At 42.7% G+C, this 27,116-nt stretch overlaps 1 protein-coding gene and 1 pseudogene across 1 annotated transcript; one reads left to right on the top strand and one right to left on the bottom strand.

The window, feature by feature from the left end:
- Window positions 1-14,133: 14,133 nt before the first annotated feature.
- On the bottom strand, window positions 14,134-15,239 carry LOC146177945 (uncharacterized). The gene is made up of 5 exons (XM_084581774.1): window positions 14,989-15,239; window positions 14,802-14,920; window positions 14,555-14,675; window positions 14,277-14,478; window positions 14,134-14,184 (listed from the first exon to the last, which is right to left on the bottom strand). The coding sequence occupies exons 1-3, from the start codon at window positions 15,179-15,181 to the stop codon at window positions 14,592-14,594; spliced, it is 396 nt and encodes a 131-aa protein (XP_084437900.1). The 5' UTR covers window positions 15,182-15,239; the 3' UTR covers window positions 14,134-14,184; window positions 14,277-14,478; window positions 14,555-14,591.
- Window positions 15,240-15,999: 760 nt separating this feature from the next.
- LOC146177944 (uncharacterized) lies at window positions 16,000-18,227 on the top strand (annotated as a pseudogene).
- The last annotated feature ends 8,889 nt before the right edge of the window (window positions 18,228-27,116 follow it).

Raw genomic sequence — 27,116 nt, 5'->3', positions numbered from 1 at the left:
TCAAATGTGATTCCTTTTTATGAGAGTGCAATACCTTTAAACTTTGCACTCATCTGTGACATGACAAACGAACAAAGCATATAAAGGTATATAATACAACACAGGCCGACCTTAGCAAAAAAACTTGGAACAGACTAGCAACAAACGTAACGCTTGCTGGTGCGCTTCATAACTGAACATGTAGTCTGACCTAATGTGTTTACTTATTTTGACTTGGTAGATTCAAATGTCCAGTCTACCACTTCAATACGCTCTTGCAGTGATACTAATGCGGAGTTCAGATTAATGGGCATGACATTTCCGCTCCCTATCTTGTGGATATCTATTTTATTTATCCGGAATGCACCTCAAAGCCCCTTATATGGGCTATTGCATGATCCTTTTAGATCCTATGTCGGTGCTGATAAATATCCATGCAACCGAGTGCATGGATATTTCGTCTGCCAAAATGACACCTTCAGACCCCAATAATGCTCCTTGAAAAGCTTGGTGCTAGTGCCGCTCCCGTGCTTATTGCCTACTGTGGGATCGCAGATGACTACAGCATGACCTCGATCGTCTTGTCCGGTCTACAGGAGACGCTGGCTCGAACATTTGGAACAGCTTTGGGAAATAGATAAATGGCATTGAAGGGTAGCCTGTCCATCGTACAGCTTTTTTACTTCACTGCCTCCTGCCAATAGTCCATTCTTTGCTTAAGCAATGCTGGTGCTCATTTTTTATACTTTGGCGATAGAGCCCGTATGCCTTTCTAACACTATTGAGAAGCTCCCTAGTGATTGACAGCATTGGCGTACCAACCCATAACTCTCCAAGTATGGTTTTGTCTGCCATAGGCCTGGAAAGCTTGTCACTGACAAAGAGGCTCAATGGTGAAGTGCCTGCTTCTTTTCATAGCAGAACGATTAAAATAACTCATGCAGTTTTTGAAGTTTGACAAGTTTCCGTCCTAACAGTTGACACTAGTTTGTGCTACCTGCTTTGCTTGCTGATCTCGCTTCTCTCCACCGGCAATTGAAAAGACAGAAAAGTTGCTACATTAAATGCACAGTGCATTTTTTTGCAATTATCTCCAATCGCTGGTGGCTCATATTAAATTTACTTGCGAACAAATATTTATTATGCTCCATGCTTCATTTCCTTACAAAAATTTAATTTGTATTAAACCCAGCGCAAGATGCGTTATATCTCTGCGACTGGTGCAATGACATTGTTCCCATGTTCTGATAAATGTGATGGCAGGATATCAAAACAGCCAGTTTGGAGCAGTTTTGGAGCAAAATTGAATTTTGGAGCAGGATGAAGCAGAGAAAGCAGTTTGGAGCAGAATGGAGCAATTGGAGCGGCACTTCCACCTTTGATTAACCTGCCCGCTTAGATGGTAACCATTCTGTTATATTCTTATCCTGCTATGTAAGGTAATAGCCTGCATAGGTGCAAAGCAAAGCAGCGAACCTGTGAATGCAAACAACAAATCCAATCCAAGCCATGCATGAAAACTCAAACAAGGAGGTAACAATAATAATTTATTTATTTATTTATTTATTTTATTATTTATTTATTTATTTATTTATTTATTTATTTATTTATTTATTTATTTATTTATTTATTTACAGATACTGCTAATCCCATTCAGGATTGTTGCAGGTGGGCATATATTAGTACAGAGATGTGTATATAGAGCATATAAGGAACACACAGTGACATGATCATATGTACAAAGCAAATTCAGAATGTAAAATGTATAGGGTACAAAAATGTTGAAACATATTATACTTGCTTGGGCCTGTTTGGGTCTACTGTAGGCCTGCAGTATGTTCTAAATAAAATAAAAATAAATACAAACAGAAATAAATATGAGGCATATATGAACGAGAATTATACATGTATTACGACACTACACTAAGAAAAAAAAAATAAACGCACTGTTTTCACATGTATATGCGTAAATCACAATGAACACAAGAACAGAATCGAACGGGCGGCATACCGAGAATATGAGCATAAAAGAACTTTTTGCTAATAAGTTAAATATCATTCCACTGCGGTTGCAAACTTAGTAAACGAATATAAATTAGTAATACATGAACTCAGGCTGTTCCATTCTCCTGTGGCTAAAGGGAAGAATGAGTATTTGAAGCAGTCAGTGTGGAAGTGATATTCAGTTAGCGTATTTGAATGCTTATTACGTGTCGGTCTAGTTGCAGAGAAAGCGATGTATTTAGCAGGATCAACTTTTAAGTGTCGATGAAGTAGTTGGTACAGGAGTTTGAGGCGTGCAATTTTAGCTCGGGTTTGAAGTGTTTTTATTCCCTGTCTTTTCATTATTTCAGTTGGTGAGTCAGTTGTTCTGTATTTATTGAATATGAACCTTACTGCCTTCCTTTGTACTGCTTCAATTTTATTTATGTCTTGATTGGTAAAAGGAAACCATACGACATTTGCATATTCGAGGACAGAGCGAATCAGTGTATTGTAGGCTAGTAATTTAGTTTTATAGGGAGCTATTTTGAGGCGCCGCCTGATAAAGAATAGTCGTAGTGCAGTTGAGGTTATAAAATTGATTATGGGCGTTCCATCTGAGGTCACAGGATAATAATAGGCCTAAGTATTTATGTTCATTAACTGCAGCGATAGGGGTGCCATTTATAGTGTACTGAAATCTTGATGTATGCTTCTTTCTAGTTATTGACATGACAGCAGATTTCGTTGCATTAAGTGTCATCTGCCAGTCAGTGCACCAGTTGCTAATAGTTTCTAGTGCACTGCTCAGAGCTCTGTAGTCATCGAATGAGTTGATTCCTCGATATATAATGCAGTCATCAGCGAAAAGCCGTATGTCAGCGTTAAGATTAGTCACTATATCATTGATGAAGATTAAGAATAATACACGTGCCAAGACGCAGCCTTAGGGTACGCCTGATGCAACTGGAGCTATATTAGACGTTTGATCATTGATTTGTACAACCTGTGTCCTAACGGTTAAGTAGTTACTAATCCAGTTAACTATAGCGCCTTGGCCTAGCGTCGATTGTAATTTGTTAACAAGCTTAGTGTGCGACACCCGATCAAACGCCTTCGAAAAGTCTAATAGTATTAGGTCTGTTTGTTTCTGGTTGTCTGTGGTTTTAGATAAGCTGTGCACTAATTCTAATAACTGAGTTACGGATGAAAACCCCTGACGGAAGCCATGTTGGAATGAAGACAATATGTTGTTAGTTTCGAGAAAAACATTTATGTGCTTAAGGATTAAATGCTCGAGGAGTTTAGACGCGGTGCAGGTGATGGAGATGGGCCTGTAATTAGTAACCTCTGATCTGTTTCCTGATTTGTGTACCGGTATTATTTTGGCTTTTTTCCATTCATTTGGCAGAGCACAAGTTGAGATGGATTTATTAAATGTTATGTGTAAGTATTTGGATGCCCACTCGGCATACCTATGCAAAAATGAATTTGGGATTTTATCTGGCCCTGGCCCCTTCTTAGTGTCCAGATTCAGTATGAGGTTCAGTACCGCACTCCCAGTTATAATATAGAGGTTCAATATTTTTTGTGGTCTGTTTACTCAAAGGAGGAACTATACCATTATCCTTGGTGAATATCGAAGCAAAATATTCATTCAATGTATTCGCTTTTTTAGTGCTATCTTCTTCTCCGACTGGATTATCATTGGTAGTCTTGGGGTTAAGGTAACACCAAAATTTTGTTGGAGCAGTTCTTATAAAGTTTGGTAGCGTGTAGGAAAAGTAGTGTAATTTGGCTGCCTTTATTTGTACCTTTAGGTTTTGTACTGCTCGAGATAGTTTACTTTTTGTTCCCGAGCAAGATTTTAACTTCAACGACTTTTTAAGACGATTAACTTTGCGCTTTGCATGAATTACAGCACGTGTAATCCAGGGTTTGCGTTTTCTAATGGCTTTCTTTTTCCGTGGGACGAAGTTATGAATGCAGTAAAATACAATAATTTTAAATCTATTCCATAGCACAATAATATCTCTGGAAGAATCTAGTGCAAGATTATGGAAGGAGTCGAACTCATAGAAAAGATGGTCTAGGATGCTAGTATCATCTGCTTTGGAAAAATCGATAATGGTAGTATGTGCGCGTGAGACGGAATATGCGCTAGTAAGTGGCACACTGCACATGGTTAGTTTATGATCAGATATTCCTTCAAATATCTCTATTTTAGAGTCATCGAGAGGAAAGTGATCGCTAACAAAAACCAGATCAAGAGTGTTAAGTGCAGATCCTTGTTCACGTGTTGATTCACCATCTGGGTTAGATTAAATTGCAGCATGATGTTAAAAAGAGCATGGGAAGAAGCACTGTGATGTTTCATTGTGTACCAGTCAATATCTGGGAGATTAAAATCACCGAGCAAGATTAGTCTGGCTCCTAAAAAATGATGTTCCAAATAGTGATGTAGCGCTAACATGAAGTCTCGATCACTTGACGGGCTACGGTAAATACAGCCTATTACAATAGAGCAAGAACCAAGTAGAAGTTTTGCAAAGATTGCTTCCAAACCTTCAATATCTGGAAGTACAATGAATTGAATTTTTTTGTTTATGAAGAGGGAAACCCCTCCTCCACGTGTTGCTCTATTTTTTCGAACGATAGCATAATTGGGGGGAGTAACCTCAGCATCTTTTATATCAGATGTCAGCCAGGTTTCTGTAACTGCCATAAAGTCTGCTTTAATGCCGATGAGTATGCTTTCTAAGGACTCAGCCTTGTTCATTATGCTACGGGCATTTATGTTGACCAACGTTATTTGGCTTTTTTGTGAGGACGGCGGGGCCGTAATGTTACTGTTTCGCTTTGGCTGTTTTTTGGTGCGACAGTGCAAAGGGGCGTGGTTTCCACTGGTTTAATGCAGTTCTGCAGTTCCCAGCAGAAAAATTCACCTTTAATGCGCACTTTGTCGAAAACTATAGCAACTTTATCACCCCTATCTTTGTACTCTTTCGCAGCGTCCCACAATTTTTTCCTAATGTCCCGTACGCGGGCAGAATTATCCTCGCTAACGGAATATTTGGATCCTTTTAGTTTGCTGCAGTTCTGAAGTATTCTTGTTTTGTCGCGAGAATCAAGAAGCTTAAGAATCACTGGTCTAGTTTTCTTTTCAGTGCTAACCCTACCCAGTCTGTGAAGTCGTTCAATGGTAACGGGGTCAATCTTTAGGATATCTTTTACAATTTCCTCATTTACGGTTTTTCCAGTGATTCATTGTCTTCTTCACTGTTCTCCGGAATACCATAAATTATTAGGTTTGACCTTCAAGAGTGGTTATCCAGGTTATCTATTTTCGTTTCCAAGGCAGTAATTGTTTCTCTAAGGACATCAATTTCCTGGAGACATGATGATATTTTCCTGTCAAGTGCGGCAATGTTTTCCAATTTTTTATCGATGGAAGCTAGGCGTTCTTCCTTTATTTCTTTAATGTCATCTGCTATAGCCTGGAGTTGCACCATGAGCTGCTCGGTATCGGGTCCTGGGTTCGTTTCAATGTCTCCTGAGAGCAGCAGGCGTTCCCTAGAATAAAGCCTATTACATAACACTGGACAGATCAGGCTTGGACACGGCAGCACTACGAGGCAAAGGTCGCTCTATCGATAGCAGTTGCCGTAGCGTTTGCTCACCTGTGCGAAAAAAACAATCGGGTTAGTGAACCTCATGCCGGAAGTGCTGCCGAGCCCAAGGAGTCGTCCAGGTTTTCCTGTTGCTTTTATACCAGGCAGCGGCCGATCCGACGCCATGATGGCGCTGTCTCCGTAGCTTGATGTAATCGTCCGAAATGACGTATGGTTGGATCCGCTAGCCATCTGCAATTGTAGCTGCGGCCTATCTGCCTCGTGTCGATCTTTATCGTGTGGGAGCCATATTCTACGCGACGCTGTCCATCGTAGCGGATCATGCTGAACCGCCGGTAGAAGCAGCATAGTGGCGATCACCTGTGCGAAAAAGACAATCAGGTTGGTGAACCTCATGCCGGAAGTGCTGCCGAGTCCAAGGGACTAGTCAAAGATACCCTCTGCCACGGCCTATTTTACTCTCCTGCAGTGGGTGATTTCAGAGATGTAAGGCGATGGTAATGATGGAGGCGGAAAACGATTTTCCTCTTATGTAATTTATTGTTCCTGTTGCATTTATTACATGTTGCTCACTGTTCAAGGACGGAGGATCTCATAATAGACCATAAAAAGTACTATTTTTCAATTCTTAAGCAAGTGCAGTGGAGAATTGTGGTTTTTTGCAGATCAAGCAGGTCCCCCCAAAACCTAAATGAAGTCAGATTTGCCGGAGGTCCCGTTCATTCATTCAGGTTTTCTTTCTTTGCGTTATTGTGGCTGCATATATGAAGCAAGTTGCAATAAATGGGCCCCCTCCTCATAAACGCAGAGATAAGGCCCTTGTCTGCAGCCTCCTAGCGCTGACCTTAATCCACCACTGCTTGCAGTTATTCTTCCTTTGGTAATGTGGCATCAGACAATGCACAGATATTATCCTGTCGTGTGACCATAGAACAATTGTGCACCAGAAAACCCAGTTAATCGCTGTGCAAAGTGCACGCAGTATTCAAGTTTGAGCAAACAGTTTCAGGCGTGAGGGAAATGCATCAAGGACTAGAGACATGTGCAATGCATTCTACACTGCTTGAAGACGCAATGCTTGTGTATGCCCACTGTCATTATCACCCAGCAAACAAGTAATCATGGGAGTTCCAGATAGTCACAGCAAAATGAAAGCAGCAAACAACACGTTCAAGCTCATCGATGAACCTAATGGCATCGGAGATACCTCAATTTGAGCACCTTAGCAAAGAAACACAGCTGAATAGCTACTTGATATCAATTGAAAGGTTACGTATACTTGCGCAAAAAAGACGGGACACAACAAGGCACATAAACGTTTCATAAAGATGAACCAACTCGCCCAAACAAGAGCATTACTTGATATCAATAAAGCCGAGTTGGCACGTGGTCTGGTAAAAGTAGAGGCATCAATGCAATAATTTCGAGATGTAATGCATGCAACTCGATAACAGCATCATATCAGTATAAAGCCTACATCACATCATTTGTTGAAGCAGTTGTGTAATATATACACCTAAACTGCACAAAAGTATGCACAAAGAAAGTGGACTGTAATTACAGTCGTTTCCTAAAACGTTTTCCCCTTGTGTTTAACCAAGTATGTTTTTATGCACAACATATTTACGTACACTTTATTAGGAACCAAAGTGTTCATATCATGAGGTACAATAGTGTATGGTTTGCCTGCTTTCGCAAGCGTAGACTCCCGGCATATAGTTTTTTTTTGGGGGGGGGGGGGGCGGGGGGATCACGTCAAATGAAATCTTTACGAAAAAACCTTATGTGGTGACATGTTCAGCCTATCACACATACAGAAGTTGTACTCAGTCGTCTATCAAAGAAATATTTTTTAGGCATATAGATGCGTATATCCAGCAGGAAATAAAAACAAAGCAACAGAAAGGTACACTTTAAGTGAGAGCTGAAGAAGGATGCTGTGACCGTTCGAGATGTAAACGAAAGGGCAACAAAAACAAATGTAGTCAAGCCTGAACCGGCCCAGATACAGCCGGGAAAGGTAGCAAGATATGGAGAGGTATCTGCTGGTGAATAGTTTCAAGTGTGAACAAGTGCAAACTCTCTTTTGCCCCCCCTCCCTTCTTCATGAGGACAAAAAGTGCAATATGGAACAGAGGTGTGAAAAGGAAATTGGCAAACCCAAGGACACTACCTGAAAAGCCATCACACATGGGCTAACAGCTTACTCCCAACTGACTGATTACTTAGATGCAGTTTATTTATGATACGTGCAAGCTAAAGCATTAGAATTTCAGCAATATGTATAGCAATTCCTATGTGGCAATAGAGGCTGGATAATTGCCAAGGCTGGCAATCAAGGTATATTTACCTCACCTGCAGTTTGCCCCTGTTGTTGCTGCATATTTGTTCCACATGGCATTTGTGCTGCTTTACGAAAGCACTAGTTGTCTGGCAAATGCTTATTTTCTGCTGAGAAATTTCTGTGCAACCAAACACTTTATTTTAGTTCATGAGTTGCAGAAACAAAAATCAAAGCATATTGTGTAATGTGTTTAAAACAGAAGCTGGCACAACATTACGCAGAACAAAAGGAGAGTCTTGGAGTGTTTTATACATCAGTTGTCCCAGCTTTCAAAAAAACGCTTGTGTGCCTAGCTAGCCCACTAGCCAGGTGCACTCCCAGGTGAAAATTTCCAGTTGGGAATCTGTTGGTCCCAACACTGATGGTTTATTAGCAGAATCCCAACAGGTATTGGAACCAACAGGTGTTGGTCCCAGCAGCTGCTAGAACCAGTTCTGATCTCGAAATCTGCACAAAAATGCGACCAGTAGAAGAAATACTAATATGACAAACTGTTGTGTGTACTCGTTCTACTGGTTTTTGCAGTTTTCATGAAATCAACAAGCTTGCCACAGTTCTGATAATATTCGAATTTGGAGGAAACACAAGCACCCCATTTGCTCACACAGTGGTTTTCCGCGTATATATCCTCTCGTGAACAGTATGTGTTTGTTAGAGGTTGTGAATCTAGCACTCTTCCTGTTGCTTCTGGTGTGCCGCAGGGTACCGTTTCAGGCCCACTCCTCTTTCTCATCTTTATTAAAGATTTGCAAAGTAGCATTGATGTTCCAATAAGACTGTTTGCTGACGACTGCGTGTTGTACAGTAGCGTAAATACGATTGATGATCAGATTAAATTAAATTTAAACCTACAAAGAATAATCAATTGGTGTACCGACTGGCAGATGGAGTTAAACTTAAAAAAGTCTGTGTTCATGTCAGTAACTAGGAAAAAGAATGTTCCTAATTTCAATTATCAAATAAATGGTTACATGCTCGAAAGAGTTGATCAGTATAAATACCTAGGCTTAACTTTTACATCAGACCTACGATGGAATACCCACATTGAAAATGTCATCTCCAAAGCTTTTAAAACACTATGGTACCTGCGGCGCACAATGCACAGTGCTACCCCGGATGTAAAGTGCCTGGCTTACAAAACCCTAGTCAGACCAATTATTGAATATGCCAAAGTAGTATGGGATCCTCACACAGCAACTAACATTCACAAGCTAGATAGGATTCAGTGGCTCGCTGCAAGGTTTATATATAATAAATACCGCCGTAACCATTCTTCAACAGACCTCTGCCAACAAGCCCAACTACCTATGTTAGAAAGCAGAACCAGGTATGAAAGACTAAAAACTCTTTACCTCATTATCAATAATTACCCAAAAATTAATAAATCACACTATTTTGAGATCAAAACTAATGAGACATCAAGGCATCGTCATAGTAGGTTCATTCCATTGCCGGCTATAAAAATAATTGCTTCAAGTTTAGTTATTTCCCGCGAACTTGTAAGGACTGGAACTCTCTTCCAGATTCTGCTGTTCGATCATCATCATTATCTGAATTTGTACGCCATTTAGAAAATTTCATCTATGGCTCTGCCACAGGGTGATGAGGTTCTATTGCTGTTGTGTAGGATGGCTGTTGTTCTGATTCCTGTGTAATTCATTTTTGTTTTGTTTGTGTGTGTATTCAGAGACAATTTTTGATTGACTATTGATTTTCATCGTCTTCTATATTGCTCATTTTTTGTTTTGTATTTTCCACTCCTGTTACAGCCCCTTATGGTGGCTGACAGTAGTAATAAATGAAATGAATGAAATGAAATGAAGGCATGTAACTGCATTTGCACTCCTCAGCAGCAGGGCACGGCAAGAACACGTACTCATCTTCTGTGACTACTTTTATTGATCTGGATGGAATAGCCAACTTAGATCACAGCTGGGGCTGTTTTTCGTTGCCGAGATTTAATAACATCTTGAATCTTCTCGGCCAGGATTCTCCGAAGGTTTTTGGAAACTGGGTCCACATCCACACCCTTTTGCTGGCCCCAGTACCTTAGCGTGGCTGCAAAAAATTTTTGAGGTAGAGTAAAAAAATTAGGCATGAGGGAGGGCAGGTGATGCATTATTAGTAGGTGCTTGAATATATATTGCACTACCTTTCCGGTAGCATACGTAACTGCTCTATTTATCCGCTATATATTTGTCACTTCAGTGTAGAAAAATTTCTAGAGCATGCACAGGTAGAACGAGAGGAAGAAGATGGTTTATACGGTATCAAGGAACACCGAACAAGGGTAAAGGGGGTATGCCTCAATTCGCAGGTCGAGCCAACGTTTTGGCAAGTGGACTTGTTTTCGTCTGGGCAAAGCGATCATTATTGGCAGGGGTTTTATGTAAGCTTTTGCTTCCGAAGAAGAAAAGTTGGGGAGGGGAAAGTGGGTGAGAAAAAAGTAGGTCATGAAGTGAAACAAAAAAAAAAGTTCCTTCAGCATGCATTTCTCGGCCTGGACCCAGGGATCCTGTGGCCTGCAAAAGAAGTAGAAACGGCAGTACCAGGTTTTGTGCAGATACACAAAGGGACAAGCTTTGCAAAGGGCCCTAATAAGGAATATACGTAAGGGGAACAATCCTTAAAACCTAAAAGGGGGGGGGGGGGAGTACAAAGGCACAGAATAATAACTACACAGTGAACCACAACTGACATGCAAAAAAAAAAGTTTCAGGACTAACTGAAGTAACAAGTGATGAGGAAATGTGCTTGGAGAAACATGTACAGCTTCTGCTATGGCGGAGGGGAATAAACTGTACAATTAACGCTATGTGGTATTGTTTTCCCAAATAGTTATGATGCAGAGGGAATATACGTTCCTTTAGACATATTTATTCCTGCTGGTTTCATTGTTCTAATAGGTATGACTCTCTATATCTTCTGTCCCTTGCAGATTTAAAGCCTGACTGGAGAATATGTAATTTCTTCAAATTTATGGTCTTTCTGATTGAAATGCTGGAAAACTGCTTTCAGGAGGTTTTTGCCTGTGTCTGCTCGATATCCATTAAGCCTTATGTTCATTGGTTGCCCTGTCTCTCCGATGTACTGTTCATGACAGAAGGAGCATTCTAGAAGGTAGACAACATTTGAAGATGTGCAGTTAAAGCCTGATTTTATGTGTAAAGTGGAATCGCTTGCGTTACTTTTAACCGTGGTGTCTTTTTGTATATGACTGCATGTATTACATCTAGGTCGAGAGACAGGATGTGGTTGTGTTGGATGCTTGTTGTCGTGTTTAGAATGTATTGGAATATCTCTGAGGTTTGCCTTACGTTTGTATGTTACCCTTGGTGCCTCCGGAAATATTTTCTTCAGGCGTTCATTACACGTTAGCATGGAATAGTATTTCCGCAGAATACTGTTTATGTTTGGAAGGGCATTGGAGTATTTAGTTAAAAAAGAAGGCTGGCGTTCAGTGTTGGCTTTTGGTCGTTTCGTGAGCATCCGTTGCGGTTTAAAGTGCTTGCTTTTTCACAGGCCATATTAAGAAAGTTACTGGGTTAGTTCCTCTGGATTAGTGTTGCTTTCAATGAATGTAGTTCGTTTAGGCAGTCATTATCATCGCTTCATATTGTTCTAAGCTGTGTCGCCTGTTCTACAAATATTCCTTGCTTACAATGTCTCGAATGATGACTCGTAAAATCTAGGTATTGTTGCCTACCCGTTGGTTTTCTGTAAAAGTTTTAGGTTTTCCATTTTCCACTAATACCGTGGTGTCGAGAAAGTTGACTTTTAATTACGACGACTGAAAAGTGAATTTAATGCTAGAGTGATGATTATTAAGATGCGAGATGAACGACTGGAGTGATTCTGATCCCCTCTGCGTAATAACTATTTGGAAAAACAATCCCACATAGTGTTAATTGTACAGTTTATTCACAACACATGTACTCTGTTCCCCTCCGCAATAGCATAAGCTGCACATGTTTCGCCAAACACATTTGTTACTTGAGTTTGTCCTCGAAGTTTTTTTTTGCATGTCAGTTGTGTTTCACTGTGCAGTTATTATTCTGTGTCTTTGTACTTCTCCCCTCCACCTTTGCAGGAAGTTTTAAGGATTGTCCCCTTTAGATATATTCCTTATCAGGGCCTTTTGCAAAGCCTGTCCCTTTGTAAGGTGTATCTGCACAAAATCTGCTTAAGTGGTGACTAATCATCTACCCGGTATTGTAGTGTTTCCTGGTACGGCTGCTTTTACATCTTTTGCAGGTCACAGGATACCGGGTCCAGGGCTGAGAAATACATACTGAAGAAACTTTTTTTCTTCACTTCATGACCTACTTTCTTCACCTACTTTCTTCTTACCCACTTTCCTCTCCCCAGCTTTTTCTCTTCGGAAGCAAAAGCATATTTAAACCCCTGCCAGTGATGATTGCTTTACCCAGACGAGGACTCAAGTCCACTTGTCGAAACGTTGGCTCGACCTGCGAACTGAGGCATACTCCCTTTAACCCTTGTTCAGAGCATGCACAGTTATTTAAACTTATGCCATTCTGATGATATACACTGTATAGCTTTTAAATCTGTACACAGTTACAGGTCTTCCTACATGACTCGAACATAATGAGGATGCATTGACTTGCCAAAGTACTTCTAGTTTGAGGTATACCTTGGATGACGTCAACCTTTTCCGGAGTTAATGGCTGCTTTGGCTCCCCTCGTGCAGCCTTCTTCGTAGCAGCAACCACCCCTGTCACGCTCCGTGTCGCCAGGATGTCTGAACCCCAGATTGCCTGAGCGGCATCTTTGCAGACCAATGTGGCCTTCTTATTTAGCAGCAGCTTTGCTGCCACAGCTGCACTAATCACGATGCCTCTTTGCAAGTGAAACTGCGAGGAAAGGTAGTGGTGAAGTTTAAACAGAGCCTTCAAAAAACATTACTTACTATGAAGGCAAACAAAAGCAACCACACGATACATAAGTTTTCACATTTCAACATGCAATGCAGCTTAAAACAAAGTGCACACACTACATGCTCATCTATTTTCACATTATACAACTTGTAAGGAAAGTGAGAACTTAGAAATTTACATGATAAAGAGAAAAAATAAAAACGACAACTTGTTTATGAAACCTTTTTTTCCCTACTGCCCAATGGTTTACACAATTATGCATAAAAAATGACAGCAAAAAAGCACAACTTGAAGTTGAGAAAGCAGCACTGCCACTCACAGAGCCATCTTCCAGGTAGGAGAAATCTTGTCTTCCTGCTGCAATGCAAAGCAGATATTTGTGAGCCATTAATCCCTTCAATTAGGTTGCATGAGCCGTGACAATCTGTACAATGAGCTTACTTGGAGAAACAAGAAGCTGCCGATCAGCACCCTGGAAAGCTGCTGCTTGTGGTGCTGCGATGAATGAAATTTCACTTGCAAGGCTTTGGTGGCAGCATTTACAGCACAAAAAAAGGTAACTTACAGATTTCATCAGTTGCAAGCTCTTCTTGCATGTCATCCTGGCTGACCATGACTCCTGAAGCTACACCGAAGTGAAGTTAGTAGTTAGCATTATATCACATTTCAATCACTAGCTCTACTGACTGATGCAAAAGATACTCACATGTAGCAGTGACCTGCTGATTGGATGGCACAGCAATGGCAGGATGTTGTGGAACAAATGTATCCTCTGGATTTAAATGACCAATCATTTTAAACTGTTGCATGACTTTCCATGCATCAAACAATTTTAGCAAGTACCTGAGGAATACTCAATGCTTACAAGGCACACTTGTTAACCGCAGTGTTCAAAAGATGACATACGTGAAATGGAACATTGGAAATGTTAGGTTTTCCTAAACCTTGTCCATGGAAAGCATGACGTCCACGATAGGATATAGACATGCACCCAAAGCTATGTTCCCTGCCTTATGTTCCATTGCAGCAGATGAATTTGGATATATGTATGGTAGTCGTGGACAGAGTTAATACAAACCAAGCTCCAGCATTCAAAATGCTTTGTCACAGCGTGGAAATGAAATGTTTGCTCCCTTCATGTACAAGGGCAAAAGTAAAAATTATTTTGCATATGCAAAAACTTTTCACTAGGTAACCAAGGAGACTTAACACTTCAGTGGGATCTATATTCATCTGGAAGTGACAATACATGCTTACAGGTATTCACTAAGTAAAATATTATGAAAATCAAACAAACCTGCACTGCCTCTTGCACCCCCTTGCATTGCTGTCCCTTGTCTGTCTTCCACTGTATGAAGAGATATGTTTGCAAATATAACAATGAGAGCCAAACATAACCAGTAGGATTTTAGAAGCAGTAAAATAAATGCTAGGCATTACATTGAAAAATTTTGCTTTCTAAGCATCTTGTCAATGTGGTGACTTGTCCTCTCAGGAACTGATTTTCCTCTTGCAGCTCTCTGGCTCTTTTTCTCCAGTGCTCCTTTTGGCGCAAAGCTTCTTGAAGCTCGCTTTTCGCGCACAGAGAATCCTCACTACTAGAGGTCTCCGTACAAGCTCGGTGCCGAATTTTTTTCTGGGGCTGCAAATAATTCGTGGAAGGATTAGTATTTTTCTTAAACACCAAAACAAAAGCTGTTTCTTCATGAAGTGCTTACTGGCTGGCGGCTGTCGCTGCACCGGCTTGTCGACGCTTTAGTCTTCGCAGCTTCCAGGTTTTTTTTCTAGAATTGCATTGTACTGCATTTTTCTTGCAATTGCCATGCTTTGCTTTTGCTTCTGTAGGATGAAAGCAAAGATGCGCGAAAAGCGGCATGGACATAACGAAGCGCATACAAAACATGTCGCTGTAGATCAATAATGCACTGTATTTTTAAAAGCATATTAAACTGCACGTGTGCCTACCTTTTTTTTCTGGGCTGGCGTCTCTGCGGCTTCATCACTCAACGACTCTGCAGCCTCGGGGATTTTAGGCAGAGGCAACCTTTTTGCAGCCATTTTGTCTTTAATTTCATTTTCTGTCTCTGCAGTGGGAAGTGTGCACATAATTAGCCCATGCAGTGACAAAATCTGATACAAAATTCAGTCCTACCTCCCAGCATGAGGATTTGGGCGCTGTAATTGCCGCTGTCTTCATCAACAGGGTCCTGCCAGAATGCAGTGTAAACCGTGTGCTTATTGATGTCAGACTTGTCCTTTGGTTGAAAATTCAATATATCTTTTGTTGGTATAACATACAGTTTTCGGTCGATGTCGTGAACAAACCGCACAAGAGCAAACATCATTACTTCACGCGGCTAACGTGCGTTCACTGCAACGACTGAAACAGCGGACAAAGAAAAAAGCCACGACAGAGCCAGGAACAGATTGGATTGGATAGGTATGGCAAAGGCGATATGGCCGCATGCTGTCATCCTTTTGAACGGGCAATCACGTTAGTAATCTTTATTATAATACATAATTAACTTATTCGCAGTTATATAAATAATAAATTAAGTATTTTTGCTGTTCATCTAATCACTAGTTAAATGTGTATTTCTGAGCGCCGACTCGTCATGGATAACAGTGGTTGTAGCTGCCACATCAGCCGCATTGGCAATAGCATCAGCCCTACGTCGCGCGTCGCGTTCTTTGGAGTGCTTCACGAGGGCATTTGCGTGCGCTAGTAGTAGTTCTCTAATGTGTTTCCTGCTGAATTGAAATTTTGCGTCGCGTTTTGGGCACTTGGTCTACCTTGGTTAGATCGCGAAAATGAGGCGGAGGAAGCAGTAACTGGATCCAGGCAGCGCTGCTGATCTGCCGTATTCTACCACGACTTATCTGCGGAGGTCTGCGCGCTCACAGCCGTATCCAGTTTCTCCTGACGCTACGCTTGTACCAGTGACGCTCCTCGCCAAGTCATTCCCCACCTTCAAATTGTGGAGAAGGCACCGAGACGTCGTGGTGCATGCAAGCTCCTGACAGCGGGGTAACAGAGGCGAATCTTGCGCAGCCATCCGGTAACACAGATATTGATTCGTTGCATCGTATGCAATACCCTGAAAGTGATCCATTGGATTGTGGTGAAGGCCGCGAGACGTCACATTCTATCGATCCTCATGGCGGCACACACATCGAGATGCATCAGGCACAGCCATCCGACAATAGAGAAACAGATTCGTCGGATCGGATGCAGTGTAGGGACTTGCTTGCACTGGCACTGAACTTTGTCATCGAGTTCGACCTGCCCTGGAAAGGTGTCGAAGCACTACAGAAACTGATTATTCACATTCTCGATAGACATGATATACCTGCGACAAAATATCTCTTCAAGAAGTATGTGGGAGCTGGGATTAAGAGTGCTGTGTTTCACTTTTACTGTAACTACTGCATGACACTTGTGGCAGAGACGTCGGGGGACCTTGCTAAAAGAAATCAAGTCCAGGGAACATGCACCATTTGTGGACTTGTCTACAGTGGTCGACAGATGCTTCTGGATGGACACTTTTTTTTAACCTTGCCCGTTTTGCAAGGACTGTCGTCACTGCTTGCTGAAAACTGTATTGCCAACGCACTTCATGAAAGACTGCAATGCATCAATCAAAACCTCGCTGCAGACACAGACATAATGTCAGACATCACTGACGTGTCAGCATACAAGGAATTCAAGCGGAAATTGCCCTCGAAAAGGGATCTCGCCTTGAGCTTTAATGCAGATAGAAGCCCTGTGTTTAAGTCTTCCAAATTCTCGATTTGGCCTGTGCAGCTGACAGTGATGAACTGCCGCCGCAGCTGCGGCACAAAAACGCTCTTGTGTCGGCTTTGTGGTATGGACAAAGTCATCCCAACATGAACCTCCTCCTAAGCGCGTTCGTCAAGCAGATGGAAGACTTGGCCAGCAATTGTGTAACGTGGAAAGCCGCTGGTCAGTGTGTGGACTCAAAGGTAAATATACATAGTCGTAATTTACAATAAAAAAAATTCATATGTAACAAAATGGATGCAGTACATGAAAGATGTGCCTGTGTGCTGCATTTTTCATCTGTGTGCCATGTGACATTGCAAGTGAGATAGAAATGAACATAGAAATGCCAAATAGGCGCGAATAGATTGTGGGTTATGGGAACAGCATATATCTAACAGAGAGGATAACTTGTGGCTTCTGCATGCTATTGTACAGTATTGAAGGTTGTTGAAGCATTGTTTTTGATCATTGCAGGTCTACTGTTTCAGCTGTAGTGCAGATTCTCCTGCCAGAGCAGCAATGCAGAACTTCACGCAGTTCAATGGCAATTATGGTTGTTCATGGTGCTTGCACCCTGGTGTAACTGTGGATGGTGAGTAGAGGTGGCTTTTACACATTTAAATATCTACTACACCTCTGACATAGAGAAACCCATTATACTTCAATTCTAGAAGTTGGTAATAAAAAATAAAGGAAATCGAAGATACGTTCCTAATTTATTGACATTTAACTTCCTAATACCATCAGGCAAGAACACTCATTTTAGTTTTTGGAGAGCTCATTGTCTTTAGCTGCTACGTTTATATACGTGGCTTTCAGACCGGGGCCATTCTTATAGTAGGAAGTACAGACACAAAATATTCTTTTTCATATTGAACAGTTTACAATCATTAAAAAAAAACATGCTCTTGGTCATGGCAGAGGCGACATCGCTTGAGGGAACCCTCTCAACTGCCCATTGTGAAGGGCAGAAAAGGTGACCTCAGAAAGCAGCGGTGTTGCACTGTTTAGTTTTTCACAAATATTTCACTTCTCTTGTCTAGAAATATTTACTTCAGATTGGCTTCCTGCATGGTCACTGTTTTCATAGTCTTCTTATGAACAAAAAAATGTCAATCAGTTTGTCCCCCTGCATTGGCTGCTATAGCATAACCAAATTGCCCAGGGTTTATTAGGAAAAATTTATTTGCATGTTTTTTCATGCTGTTAACAGGAACTATCAAGTACCCCATTGATGAAGTTCATCCTGACAGGGACATGGTGGAGACGAGAGAGAAGATGATAGAAGCTGCTAGCACTGGCAAGGGTGTGAAAGGCCCAACGCCGTTACTTAACCTGCCACACTTTGATATAGTATGGGGTTTTACTCCTGATTATATGCATTGTGTGTTGCTAGGTGTCGCACGGCAGCTCACTGAAAGCTGGCTGTCAGATGTTAATGCATGTTACTACATTGGGTCGCCACAACAGCTGGCTGTTTTAGACGAGCGTTTGTGTAATATAAGGCCCCACCTCTGCATCCCTCGCCTTCCTCGCTCTCTCACAGTCAGAAAGTACTGGAAAGCTTCAGAATGACAGCACTGGCTACTCTACTTTTCATTGCCATGCCTTGAGGGCATTTTATTAAGGCAACATTATAAGCATTTTGCCCTCCTTGTGCAGGGAATATCCTTACTCCTTCTAGACACAGTGTCTAGAATTAATTTAGATACTGGCAGAGGCTGCCTAGTGAAATTTGTTGTTGACATGCAGTTTCTGTATGGTGAGAGCCAAATGACCTACAATGTTCATCAACTGCTGCACATAGCCAAAAGCGTTGTGCATCAAGGCCCTCTTTGGGCACACTCGTGTTTTGGCTTCGAATCAAACATTGGCCGACTGAAAGAGCTGGTTACATCAGCCAAGGGTGTACCCATGCAGATAGTGGAACGGCTAATGATGGCTAGCAGCTACAAAAGCTTGAAAGCTCGAGCTAGTCCCCAAACTCTGCAGTTTTTGTCAAAAAGTGGCCCATCACGCACTACGAATATTCTTCTAAGCAAGCCCCGAACTGTAGATGAGCCATGGCTTGAGCTTATTCAGAATAAAATCGGCAACATAAATGGGCCTATTGTGGAACATGACCGAATTTGTGTGTCTGGGTATGTGTTCCATAGCGAGAAGTACACAAGGCCACACAAGACTAATAGCACTGCCTTAGTCACAGCCAATGGAACATGTGTCCAGATTAAGCATATTGTTTCCTTTAAAGACTGCACAGGATCTCTCAAACTTTTTGCAGTTTCCGACGCATTTGTACCTTGCTTCATGTATGGGTCACTACATATAATGAAGTGCGTAAGAATACAATCAGTAAACCTTGTGGAATTAGAGGGCAGTATTACTCCTGTACTGTGATAGTCAGCACTTCAGCCATCGACATGCACCAGTGCGTTGTGCGACGAAGACAAAGAAGAAGTACGCTGGGCTCGCCGTTGCAAGGTCCTCTCCTCACAGCTCTCCATCTGAGCGTCAATAAACGCCCTATTACAATTGGCGGAGGTGCCGGAAACGATCCCATCCAAACTGGAACTGCGAAGCCGTACACTACCCTCTACGACCGCCAGCAAAACGAGTCTACTTCGACGCTGCCGGCCGTTCCACCCACGATCATGTGTTCTGGCGTCGTGCGCCAGCGTGACCCTTGCCTCTTCAGTGGCACGGCCGATCAAGATGTCGACGACTGGCTGCCATCGTATGAAAGAGTAAGCAGCTACAACAAGTGGGATGACTCATACAAGCTCAGTAACGTCATATTCTATCTGACGGACGTGGCGAACCTCTGGTTTCGCAACCATGAGGCTGACCTGTCATCTTGGTCGACATTTAAAAAGAATTTCGCGGAAGTGTTCGGCCGCCCGGCAGTGCGTAAGCTTCGTGCCGAACAACGTTTACACGATCGTGTTCAGAGCGCTGATGAGACCTTTACCAGCTACATAGAAGACATCGTTTATCTCTGCAAACGAGTCGACCCGGCCATGCCGGAAGCGAACAAAATCCGCTACATCCTCGAGAGCATTTCTGAGGACGCCTTCCAGATGCTGGTAGCGAAAGATCCCACCAGTGTTAGTGAACTCGTGAAGCTTTGCCAGAGCTACGACGAGCTCCGCAAGCGGCGCGCTTCTAGGCGCCGCTCCAGTGTGTGCGACGAAGGCGTATCCGCATTAGCCCTGGGTGGTTCGCCAACTTCTGAAGGGAGCGCGCTGAATCAACAGATCAAAGATTTTATTCGCGAAGAGGTCGCACGTCAAATCTCACTCCTTCCCCATTTTCAAGACTCGGGCCGCCTCGTTCCTGAACTGGCTCCATCTTTGGCCCCTACTATACGCCGTGTCGTGCAAGAACATATCGCTGATGTCTTGCCGTCCAACCCCGTGCTGCCGCCTGTGACGGCACCTCTCACGTATGCCTAAGTAACGGCTAGGCCACCACCTTCACCCACGTCTGGCTCCTATGTGCAGGTCCCTGCCTACCGTTCACCGCCGCATACTCAGCCTTCGTTCCAAGCCCCACCCTCAAGGTTCCGCCCACATCCTATGAAACCTTGGCGTACTACGGACAACCATCCGATTTGCTATGCCTGCGGTCGGCCGGGCCATGTTGCACGCCTTTGTCGCCAGCGCCTCCAACCTTCACAGCCTGACATTCGACTTTACCCGTGCGATACCGACTCACGCTCGCAAATGATTCCGCCCGGTTCTCAATTTGTCTCACAAGATCGCCAAACCTATGCCACTCGTCGATCACATTCTCCTCGGCGCCGATTGCTTTCTCCAATGCTGCGACGTCCTACCAGCACCGTTCAGGGAAACTAACAGTCGCAGTTCCGATGGCAAGAACTGCGCTTCTTTCGAATTCCTCAAGTCCTCCGTGTCGTCCCGCTAATGTTATCAAAGTTTCTGTAGAAGGCGCCACAGTTCTCGCTCTCGTCGATACCGGTGCAGCCGTCTCCGTCATCAGTCAAGCGCTCTGCCATCGAATTCGCAAAGTGACCACTCCGATTTCCGACTTTTCACTCCGCACCGCCTCATCACAGCACATTCACCCCTCCGCATCTTGCACAGCCCGTGTGCTCATTCAAGACGTCTTGTACCCCATCGAGTTTATTGTTCTGCCGAACTGCTCGCATGATATCATCCTGGGATACGATTTTCTATCGACTCATCAGGCCGTTATTGACTGTGCTCGTGCGCAAATTGCCTTCGCCCCCCTCTGTGATACCCCTCCCCGCATTGCAAAACTTCTCGTCGCCCATGACACCGACATTCCTCCGTTCTCTGCTGCCAAATTGCCAACCTTCGCTGGATCCTAGAAAAAGCAAGAGAGTTCCAGAATTCCTTCCTGAACATACAGTGCCAAGCAGTTGAGGACAACCGCCAATTAAGGAACACAAGAACTCTGTATAAGACAATCAAAGATATCAAAGGAAGCTTCTGTGCTAAGCTGGGCGTGATAAAGGACAAACGAGGCAAGAACCTCACTGAAGTCTCAGAGATAAAGAAGAGGTGGCAGGAATACACAGAAGAGCTGTACAAGAAGGACCCGAAAGTGCAAACCCAACATAAGACAGTTGTGATTACTGATCTCGAGCCGGGCATCCTGAAGAGTGAAGTTGAATGGGCCTTAGCCAGCCTTGCTAAGAATAAAGCTAGCGGAATTGATGGCATTCCAGCTGAGTTGCTTCAAAACCTCTTCCATGACGCTGTTAACATTCTGCATACATTATGTCAAAAGATTTGGACAACCCTGCAGTGGCCACAGGATTGGAGGAGGTCAGTTTACATGCCCATTCCAAAGAAAGGCAGTGCCAAAGATTGTTCCAACTACCACACGATCGCGCTTATTTCGCATACTAGCAAGGTGATGTTGAAAATCCTCCAAGGTAGGCTGCAGTAGTATGTGGATCGGGAGCTTCCGGACGTGCAAGCTGGGTTTCGCAAGGGCAGAGGAACTAGAGACCAAATTGCCAACCTTCGCTGGATCATGGAAAAAGCAAGAGAGTTCCAGAAACCCATCTACTTCTGCTTTATTGATTATGGAAAAGCGTTTGACTGCGTAGATCACAGCAGATTGTGGCAAGCTCTCCAAGAGATGGGAGTTCCAATTCACCTCATCTGTCTCCTCAGGAACCTGTATGAAGGACAAGAGGCCACAGTCAGACCTGGGCATGGTCTTACTGATTGGTTTCCGATTGAGAAAGGGGTGAGGCAAGGCTGCATACTGTCGCCTTGCCTATTTAACCTATATGCAGAGTGCATCATGAGGAAGGCCGGTTTGGACGAGTCTTCAGCTGGAGTGAAGATTGCTGGAAAACGTATCAACAACCTTAGATATGCGGATGATACCACTTTAATGGCAGAAAGTGAAGTGGAATTCTATAGACTTCTGATGCGCGTACAAGGAGAGAGTGAGAAGTTTGGGCTTAAACTGACCATTAAAGAGACAAAGATTATGGCGTCTTGCCCTATCAAGTCCTGGAGCATTAATGGACAAGAAGTGGAAGCTGTGACAGATTTTCTCTTCTTGGGCTCCAAGATTACCTCGGAAGGAGACTGCAGCCATGAAATTAGGAGACGCCTGCTTCTTGGAAAGAAGCAGGCCTAGTAAAGAAGCAAGCCGCCTAGTAAAGGTCAGAGACATTAGTCTGCCAACCAAGATCCGTATAACTCGTGCTATGATCTTTCAGTTCTGATGTATGGATGCGTGAGTTGGACTGTGAAAAAGGCTGACCGCCGAAGAATTGACGCATTTGAATTGTGGTGCTGGCGAAGACTCTTGAGAGTTCCTTGGACTGCCAGAAGATCAAATCAGTCGATATTGTCGACCATAAACCCTGACTGCTCATTGGAGGGTCAAATTCTAAAGTTAAAGCTCAGCTACTTTGGTCATCTGATGAGAAGAGAGGAGTCGCTGGAGAAAGATTTGATGTTGGGAAAGGTTGAGGGTCGCCGGAGAAGGGGTAGGCAGCGAACGCGATGATTAGATGGCATCCTCGAGGCACTGCAGATGAAGTTATGTGATGTTAGGAAGATGGTGAAAGACCGGAAAGCGTGGCGTGGCATGGTCCATAGGGTCACGAAGAGTCGGACACGACTGAACGACTGAACTGAACTGAACTGAACTCTCCTTGTCCTTTAGCAGTGTTTTCGCCAGCTCCACAAGACCCATTTTAACTGTAAAATAAGTGCACAACAAAAACGTGAGAAAGAGAAGTCGCCGCTGTTGTCCCCTTCTCCTGTTTGTCACGTTTTTGTTGCGCATTTATTTTACAGTCCATCATGGTTAACCAACTCGCCCAATCAGCCGTTCTTCTACAACCCATTTTAATGTGTTGCGTAAAAGATTTAAGAGCAAGTTAAGCCGACATATTTTCCACTGAACAAATTTTTGTTCCATGAAACTAAGTGTTGTAATTATCTTGCACACTTTCCAAAGAGAAATGCCCTTCTTGAGTCCCACATTTTAAAAGCACGCAGCCTGGCTGTTTGTGTCATTACCGTAAATAAAAAAAAAATAAGTTCACAATTACAGCTACACCTCGTTAAAATGTATTTTTGTGACCCATGCATTTTCTTTATTTATTTATTCATACTGTTGGCCAGAGGCCGTTACAGGGTGGTTACAAAAGAAATTAAAATAGCAGTACTGCTATGCTTAAAGCAGGTAACACAACATGAATATTCAAGAAATGGCACAACTATAAAGCAAGAAAAAAAGAGAAATTCATCAGGATGTCATCGTTCTACAGCTGAAAATAAAACGTAATCGCAATTAGAAATAAATGTACATATTGAAAATAAACACACCTTGAATGAATTGTTAGCTACGTATTTCGAGCCACTGAAAAATCATTCAGGCTGGATTCAAATTTATGTATAGTATGTGCTTTTAGTATTTCATGGGGCAGTGAGTTCCACTCTTCTATTGTTCTCGGAAAAAACGAGTACTTATATGTATCTATTCCTGCTGACATGGGTTGGATTTGGTCTTGGTGGCTGCTTCTGATTGTTGGAGACGTGCGCTGCTTTATGTACTCTTGTGTGTTCAAGTTGAATGTGTTGTGACGAATGAGATAAAGAAATTTTAACCTAGCTATTTTTCTGCGTTGGGAGAGCGGCGTTAGGTTAAGTTTCTCGAGCATTTTAGTGACTGAGTCGGTTGAACAATATTGCGATAAGATGAACCCCGCTGCTCTTCTCTGAACTTTTTCAATTTTCTCTATGTGGTTTTTCTTGAACGGGTCCCACACGACGCTCGCGTGCTCTAATGTCGGGCGGACGAATGTCATATATGCGGCTAATTTTGTTTTTTTATTCAGGAGCGAGTTTCAACTTACGTCTTAAGTACCAGAGCTTCTTTTCAGCAGCACAGCATGTTATTTATGTGTGCTTTCCACTTAAGGTCATTGGATATGGTTACACCTAAGTACTTGATTTGATTAACACGGCTTATGGGCTTACCATCTATCTCATAATCGAGAGAGTAGACATTTTTATTCTTATTTATCACTCTCATGTACATAGTCTTACTGTTGTTTTTCCTTTTCCACTTGGCGCACCAGTCAATATTAATTTGTAAGGCGGTCTGTAATGCAGTCTGGTCGTTGTGGCTGGATACTTTGGTGTAAATTAAGCAGTCATCTGCAAAAAGTCGGACTTTGATATTGGAGTCAATCCTGTCAACGATATCATTTATATAACTGGGGAAAAGGACAAGGCCTAACACTGATCACTGAGGGACGCCTGAAGTTACAGGTAAAACACCGGATTTTGCACCATTTACCTCCACAAACTGTGTCCTTACTAAGTATGATTGTATCCATTTGATAATTTTGTTGTTCACACCAAGATTGAGCAGTTTAAGAAGCAAATCAGTGTGTGAAACACGGTCGAACGCCTTGGAAAAGTCGAGGCAAATAGCAACTAGCTGACCTTTCTCATTAAGCACACTAGTAAAATCATGTATAGTTCCGCTGAGTTGTGTAACTGTTGACAGTTTCTGACGGAATCCATGTTGACTAGGTACAAAAATATTTGCATTCTCAAAGTAATTAAACAAGCTTTATGGTATAAAATGTTCCATAATCTTGCAGCATGCGGAAGTAATTGAAATAGGCCTATAGTTTTCGATACGATGTTTGTCACTAGACTTGAAAACAGGAATTACCCTGGCGGTTAGCCAATCAGATGGTAATTAGTGCTGCTTCAGGGATGCAGTGAAAATGATATAGAGATACTTGGACATCCACTCCGCATACCATTTTAAGAATTCATTTGGAATACGATCAGGACCAGCCGACTTCTTTACATCTAGGTGGAGCAGTAGGCCAAATTTTCCCTCCTCTCTAAAAACAATATCTGGCATACACGGCTCCTCAGTGCGCTACGCGTCAAGGTCAATTGAGAGTGGTTCCGGCGGAGAAAACACATAATGAAAATATTCATTATAAAGCTCAGCAATTTCTGTACAGTCCATAACTGCGTTGCCATCAACATTGACACACTGCAGTCTCTCGTGCGATGGAGCAAGGTGAAGCCAAAATCGCCGTGGGGAATCTTTCATAAACTTGGTTAGTGTTTGCGAGTAAAAATGTTCTTTTGATGTTAGGAGCGCGCGCTTAAGGGCTTCAGAAATCGGCGAGATCTCTGTTTTACTACCTTTTTTCTTCCTTTTGCGCCTTAATTTTGGTTTCATTTGAATTATATTGCGATTAATCCAGGGATTCCGTTTTTTTACTGTCTTAGTTCGTTTTGGCACGAATTTTTCCTTCAGCCTTCAGCTCACACACTCTGCTTCCCAAATCACTTTTTCTTATGTTAAAATAGTTAGCAGCAAGTCACCTGCAAGGCTTGGCAAATCATGCACAAAATGAATTAAGCTGCCCGCTTAGATTGTAACCATTCTGTTATAACCTTATCCTGCAAAGGTAAGGTAACACTCTGCATAGGTGCAAAGCAGAGTAGTGAATCTGTGAATGCCAACAGCAAATCGAATCCAAGCAGAAAAGGAATGAATTCAGATTAAGTTATATGTGACCGAGTGTCAACAAATCAGGTGTTACATCCATGCCTCAGAGCTTTCATAGTGGATCAACATCAGCATTATAGAATCAATACCCATGTGATAATGCTTAACACACGATGAAAAGATAAGGTAATTATACTTTGCAAATGTGATATGAGACCATACACAGTAGTGGCCATACAGCAAATGTAAACTGATATCTGAGAAAACTCAGTTGACCACTTTGCAAGGTGCAAAAAAGTTTAGGCAAGCAGCAAATGTAACAAGGACTAACAAAATCTGTAATGCATCCTACACTGTTGTAAGGTTCGCACACGTACATCATCGATATCACTCAGTAGGCAAGTAATCATGGGCGTCACAGCAAAATGAGAGCAGCAAATAGGCACGGACATGAGTATCGTCGACATCTGATTTTGATCGAATCGGAAATAGCTCAACTGGTACCCCTTAGCGAAGAAATGCAGCTGAATAGCTACTCAATACCAATGAAACTGAGTTGGCATGCACTCTGGCGAGAGTCGAGCTTGCAACTCCATAACAGCATCATGTCAGTATAAAGCCTACATCTCATCATTTGTCTAAGAAGTCCAATGAACTTAACTCACCCAAGTTATGCAGGAAGAAACAGATTGTAATCACAATCATTTCTTCAATTGCTTTCTTTCTTTTTAACCAAATATGTTTTCATGCTCAATATCCCTTAGGTACGCAAAAGTGTCCATATCATGAGGCACAGTTGCATATGTTGTGCCTTTTTTCATAAGCATAACCTCACGCCATACTGTGCTTTTTTTTGGCATCGCGTCCAATAATGTTTTTTTTAAAGACCTGATGTGGTTATAAAGTGTTTAGCCCACCACATACAAAAGCGTTCAGTCGGCCGATTCATCGCACAGATACATATTGCAGACATAGGTGCACATAGCTAGCAGGAAATAAAAATAAACAGGAAGGTACTCTCAATGTGACAGCTGCCGTGAAAGTACAGGATATTTTCACAGTTTACACAGTGCCGTCGAGCACCCATATAAGCCCAAAGCGCAAACCGCGGAATAGTGGCATATTAGTAGACCGAAAGCCTTGCAGCTAACGTGTCGAAGGGCTCGGCGCTCGCACGGGAAGAGCTCTGCAAACGCTGCACATACACGGACCGCGATCAACAAAGGTGATCGACACGTCGCGGAGACAACGTCGTGTGCTCGTTTCTGTTGCGGTCACTGCGACCAGCGGAAGGGGTGCCAGACTAGCTGTCACTAAGTTAGTTAATTTCAGCATTAGGGAAACACAGTGTGTGACGAAGTGAAGAACAACAGCACGAAAACGAAGACGAGAGCACACAACACCAGCGCCTGTGTTCTGTGCTCTCGTCTTAGTTTTCGCGCTGTTTTTATTCACTCTATTATGCACCAACTAGCCCGCCAAAATGCTCT

The sequence above is a fragment of the Amblyomma maculatum genome, chromosome 10 (genome assembly GCF_055883805.1).
Source record: "Amblyomma maculatum isolate TAMU_Amacu chromosome 10, ASM5588380v1, whole genome shotgun sequence".
NCBI classification, from domain to species: domain Eukaryota; kingdom Metazoa; phylum Arthropoda; class Arachnida; order Ixodida; family Ixodidae; genus Amblyomma; species Amblyomma maculatum.
Note: the sequence above shows the minus strand (reverse complement) of the source record. Positions and strands in the feature narration are given on the sequence as shown.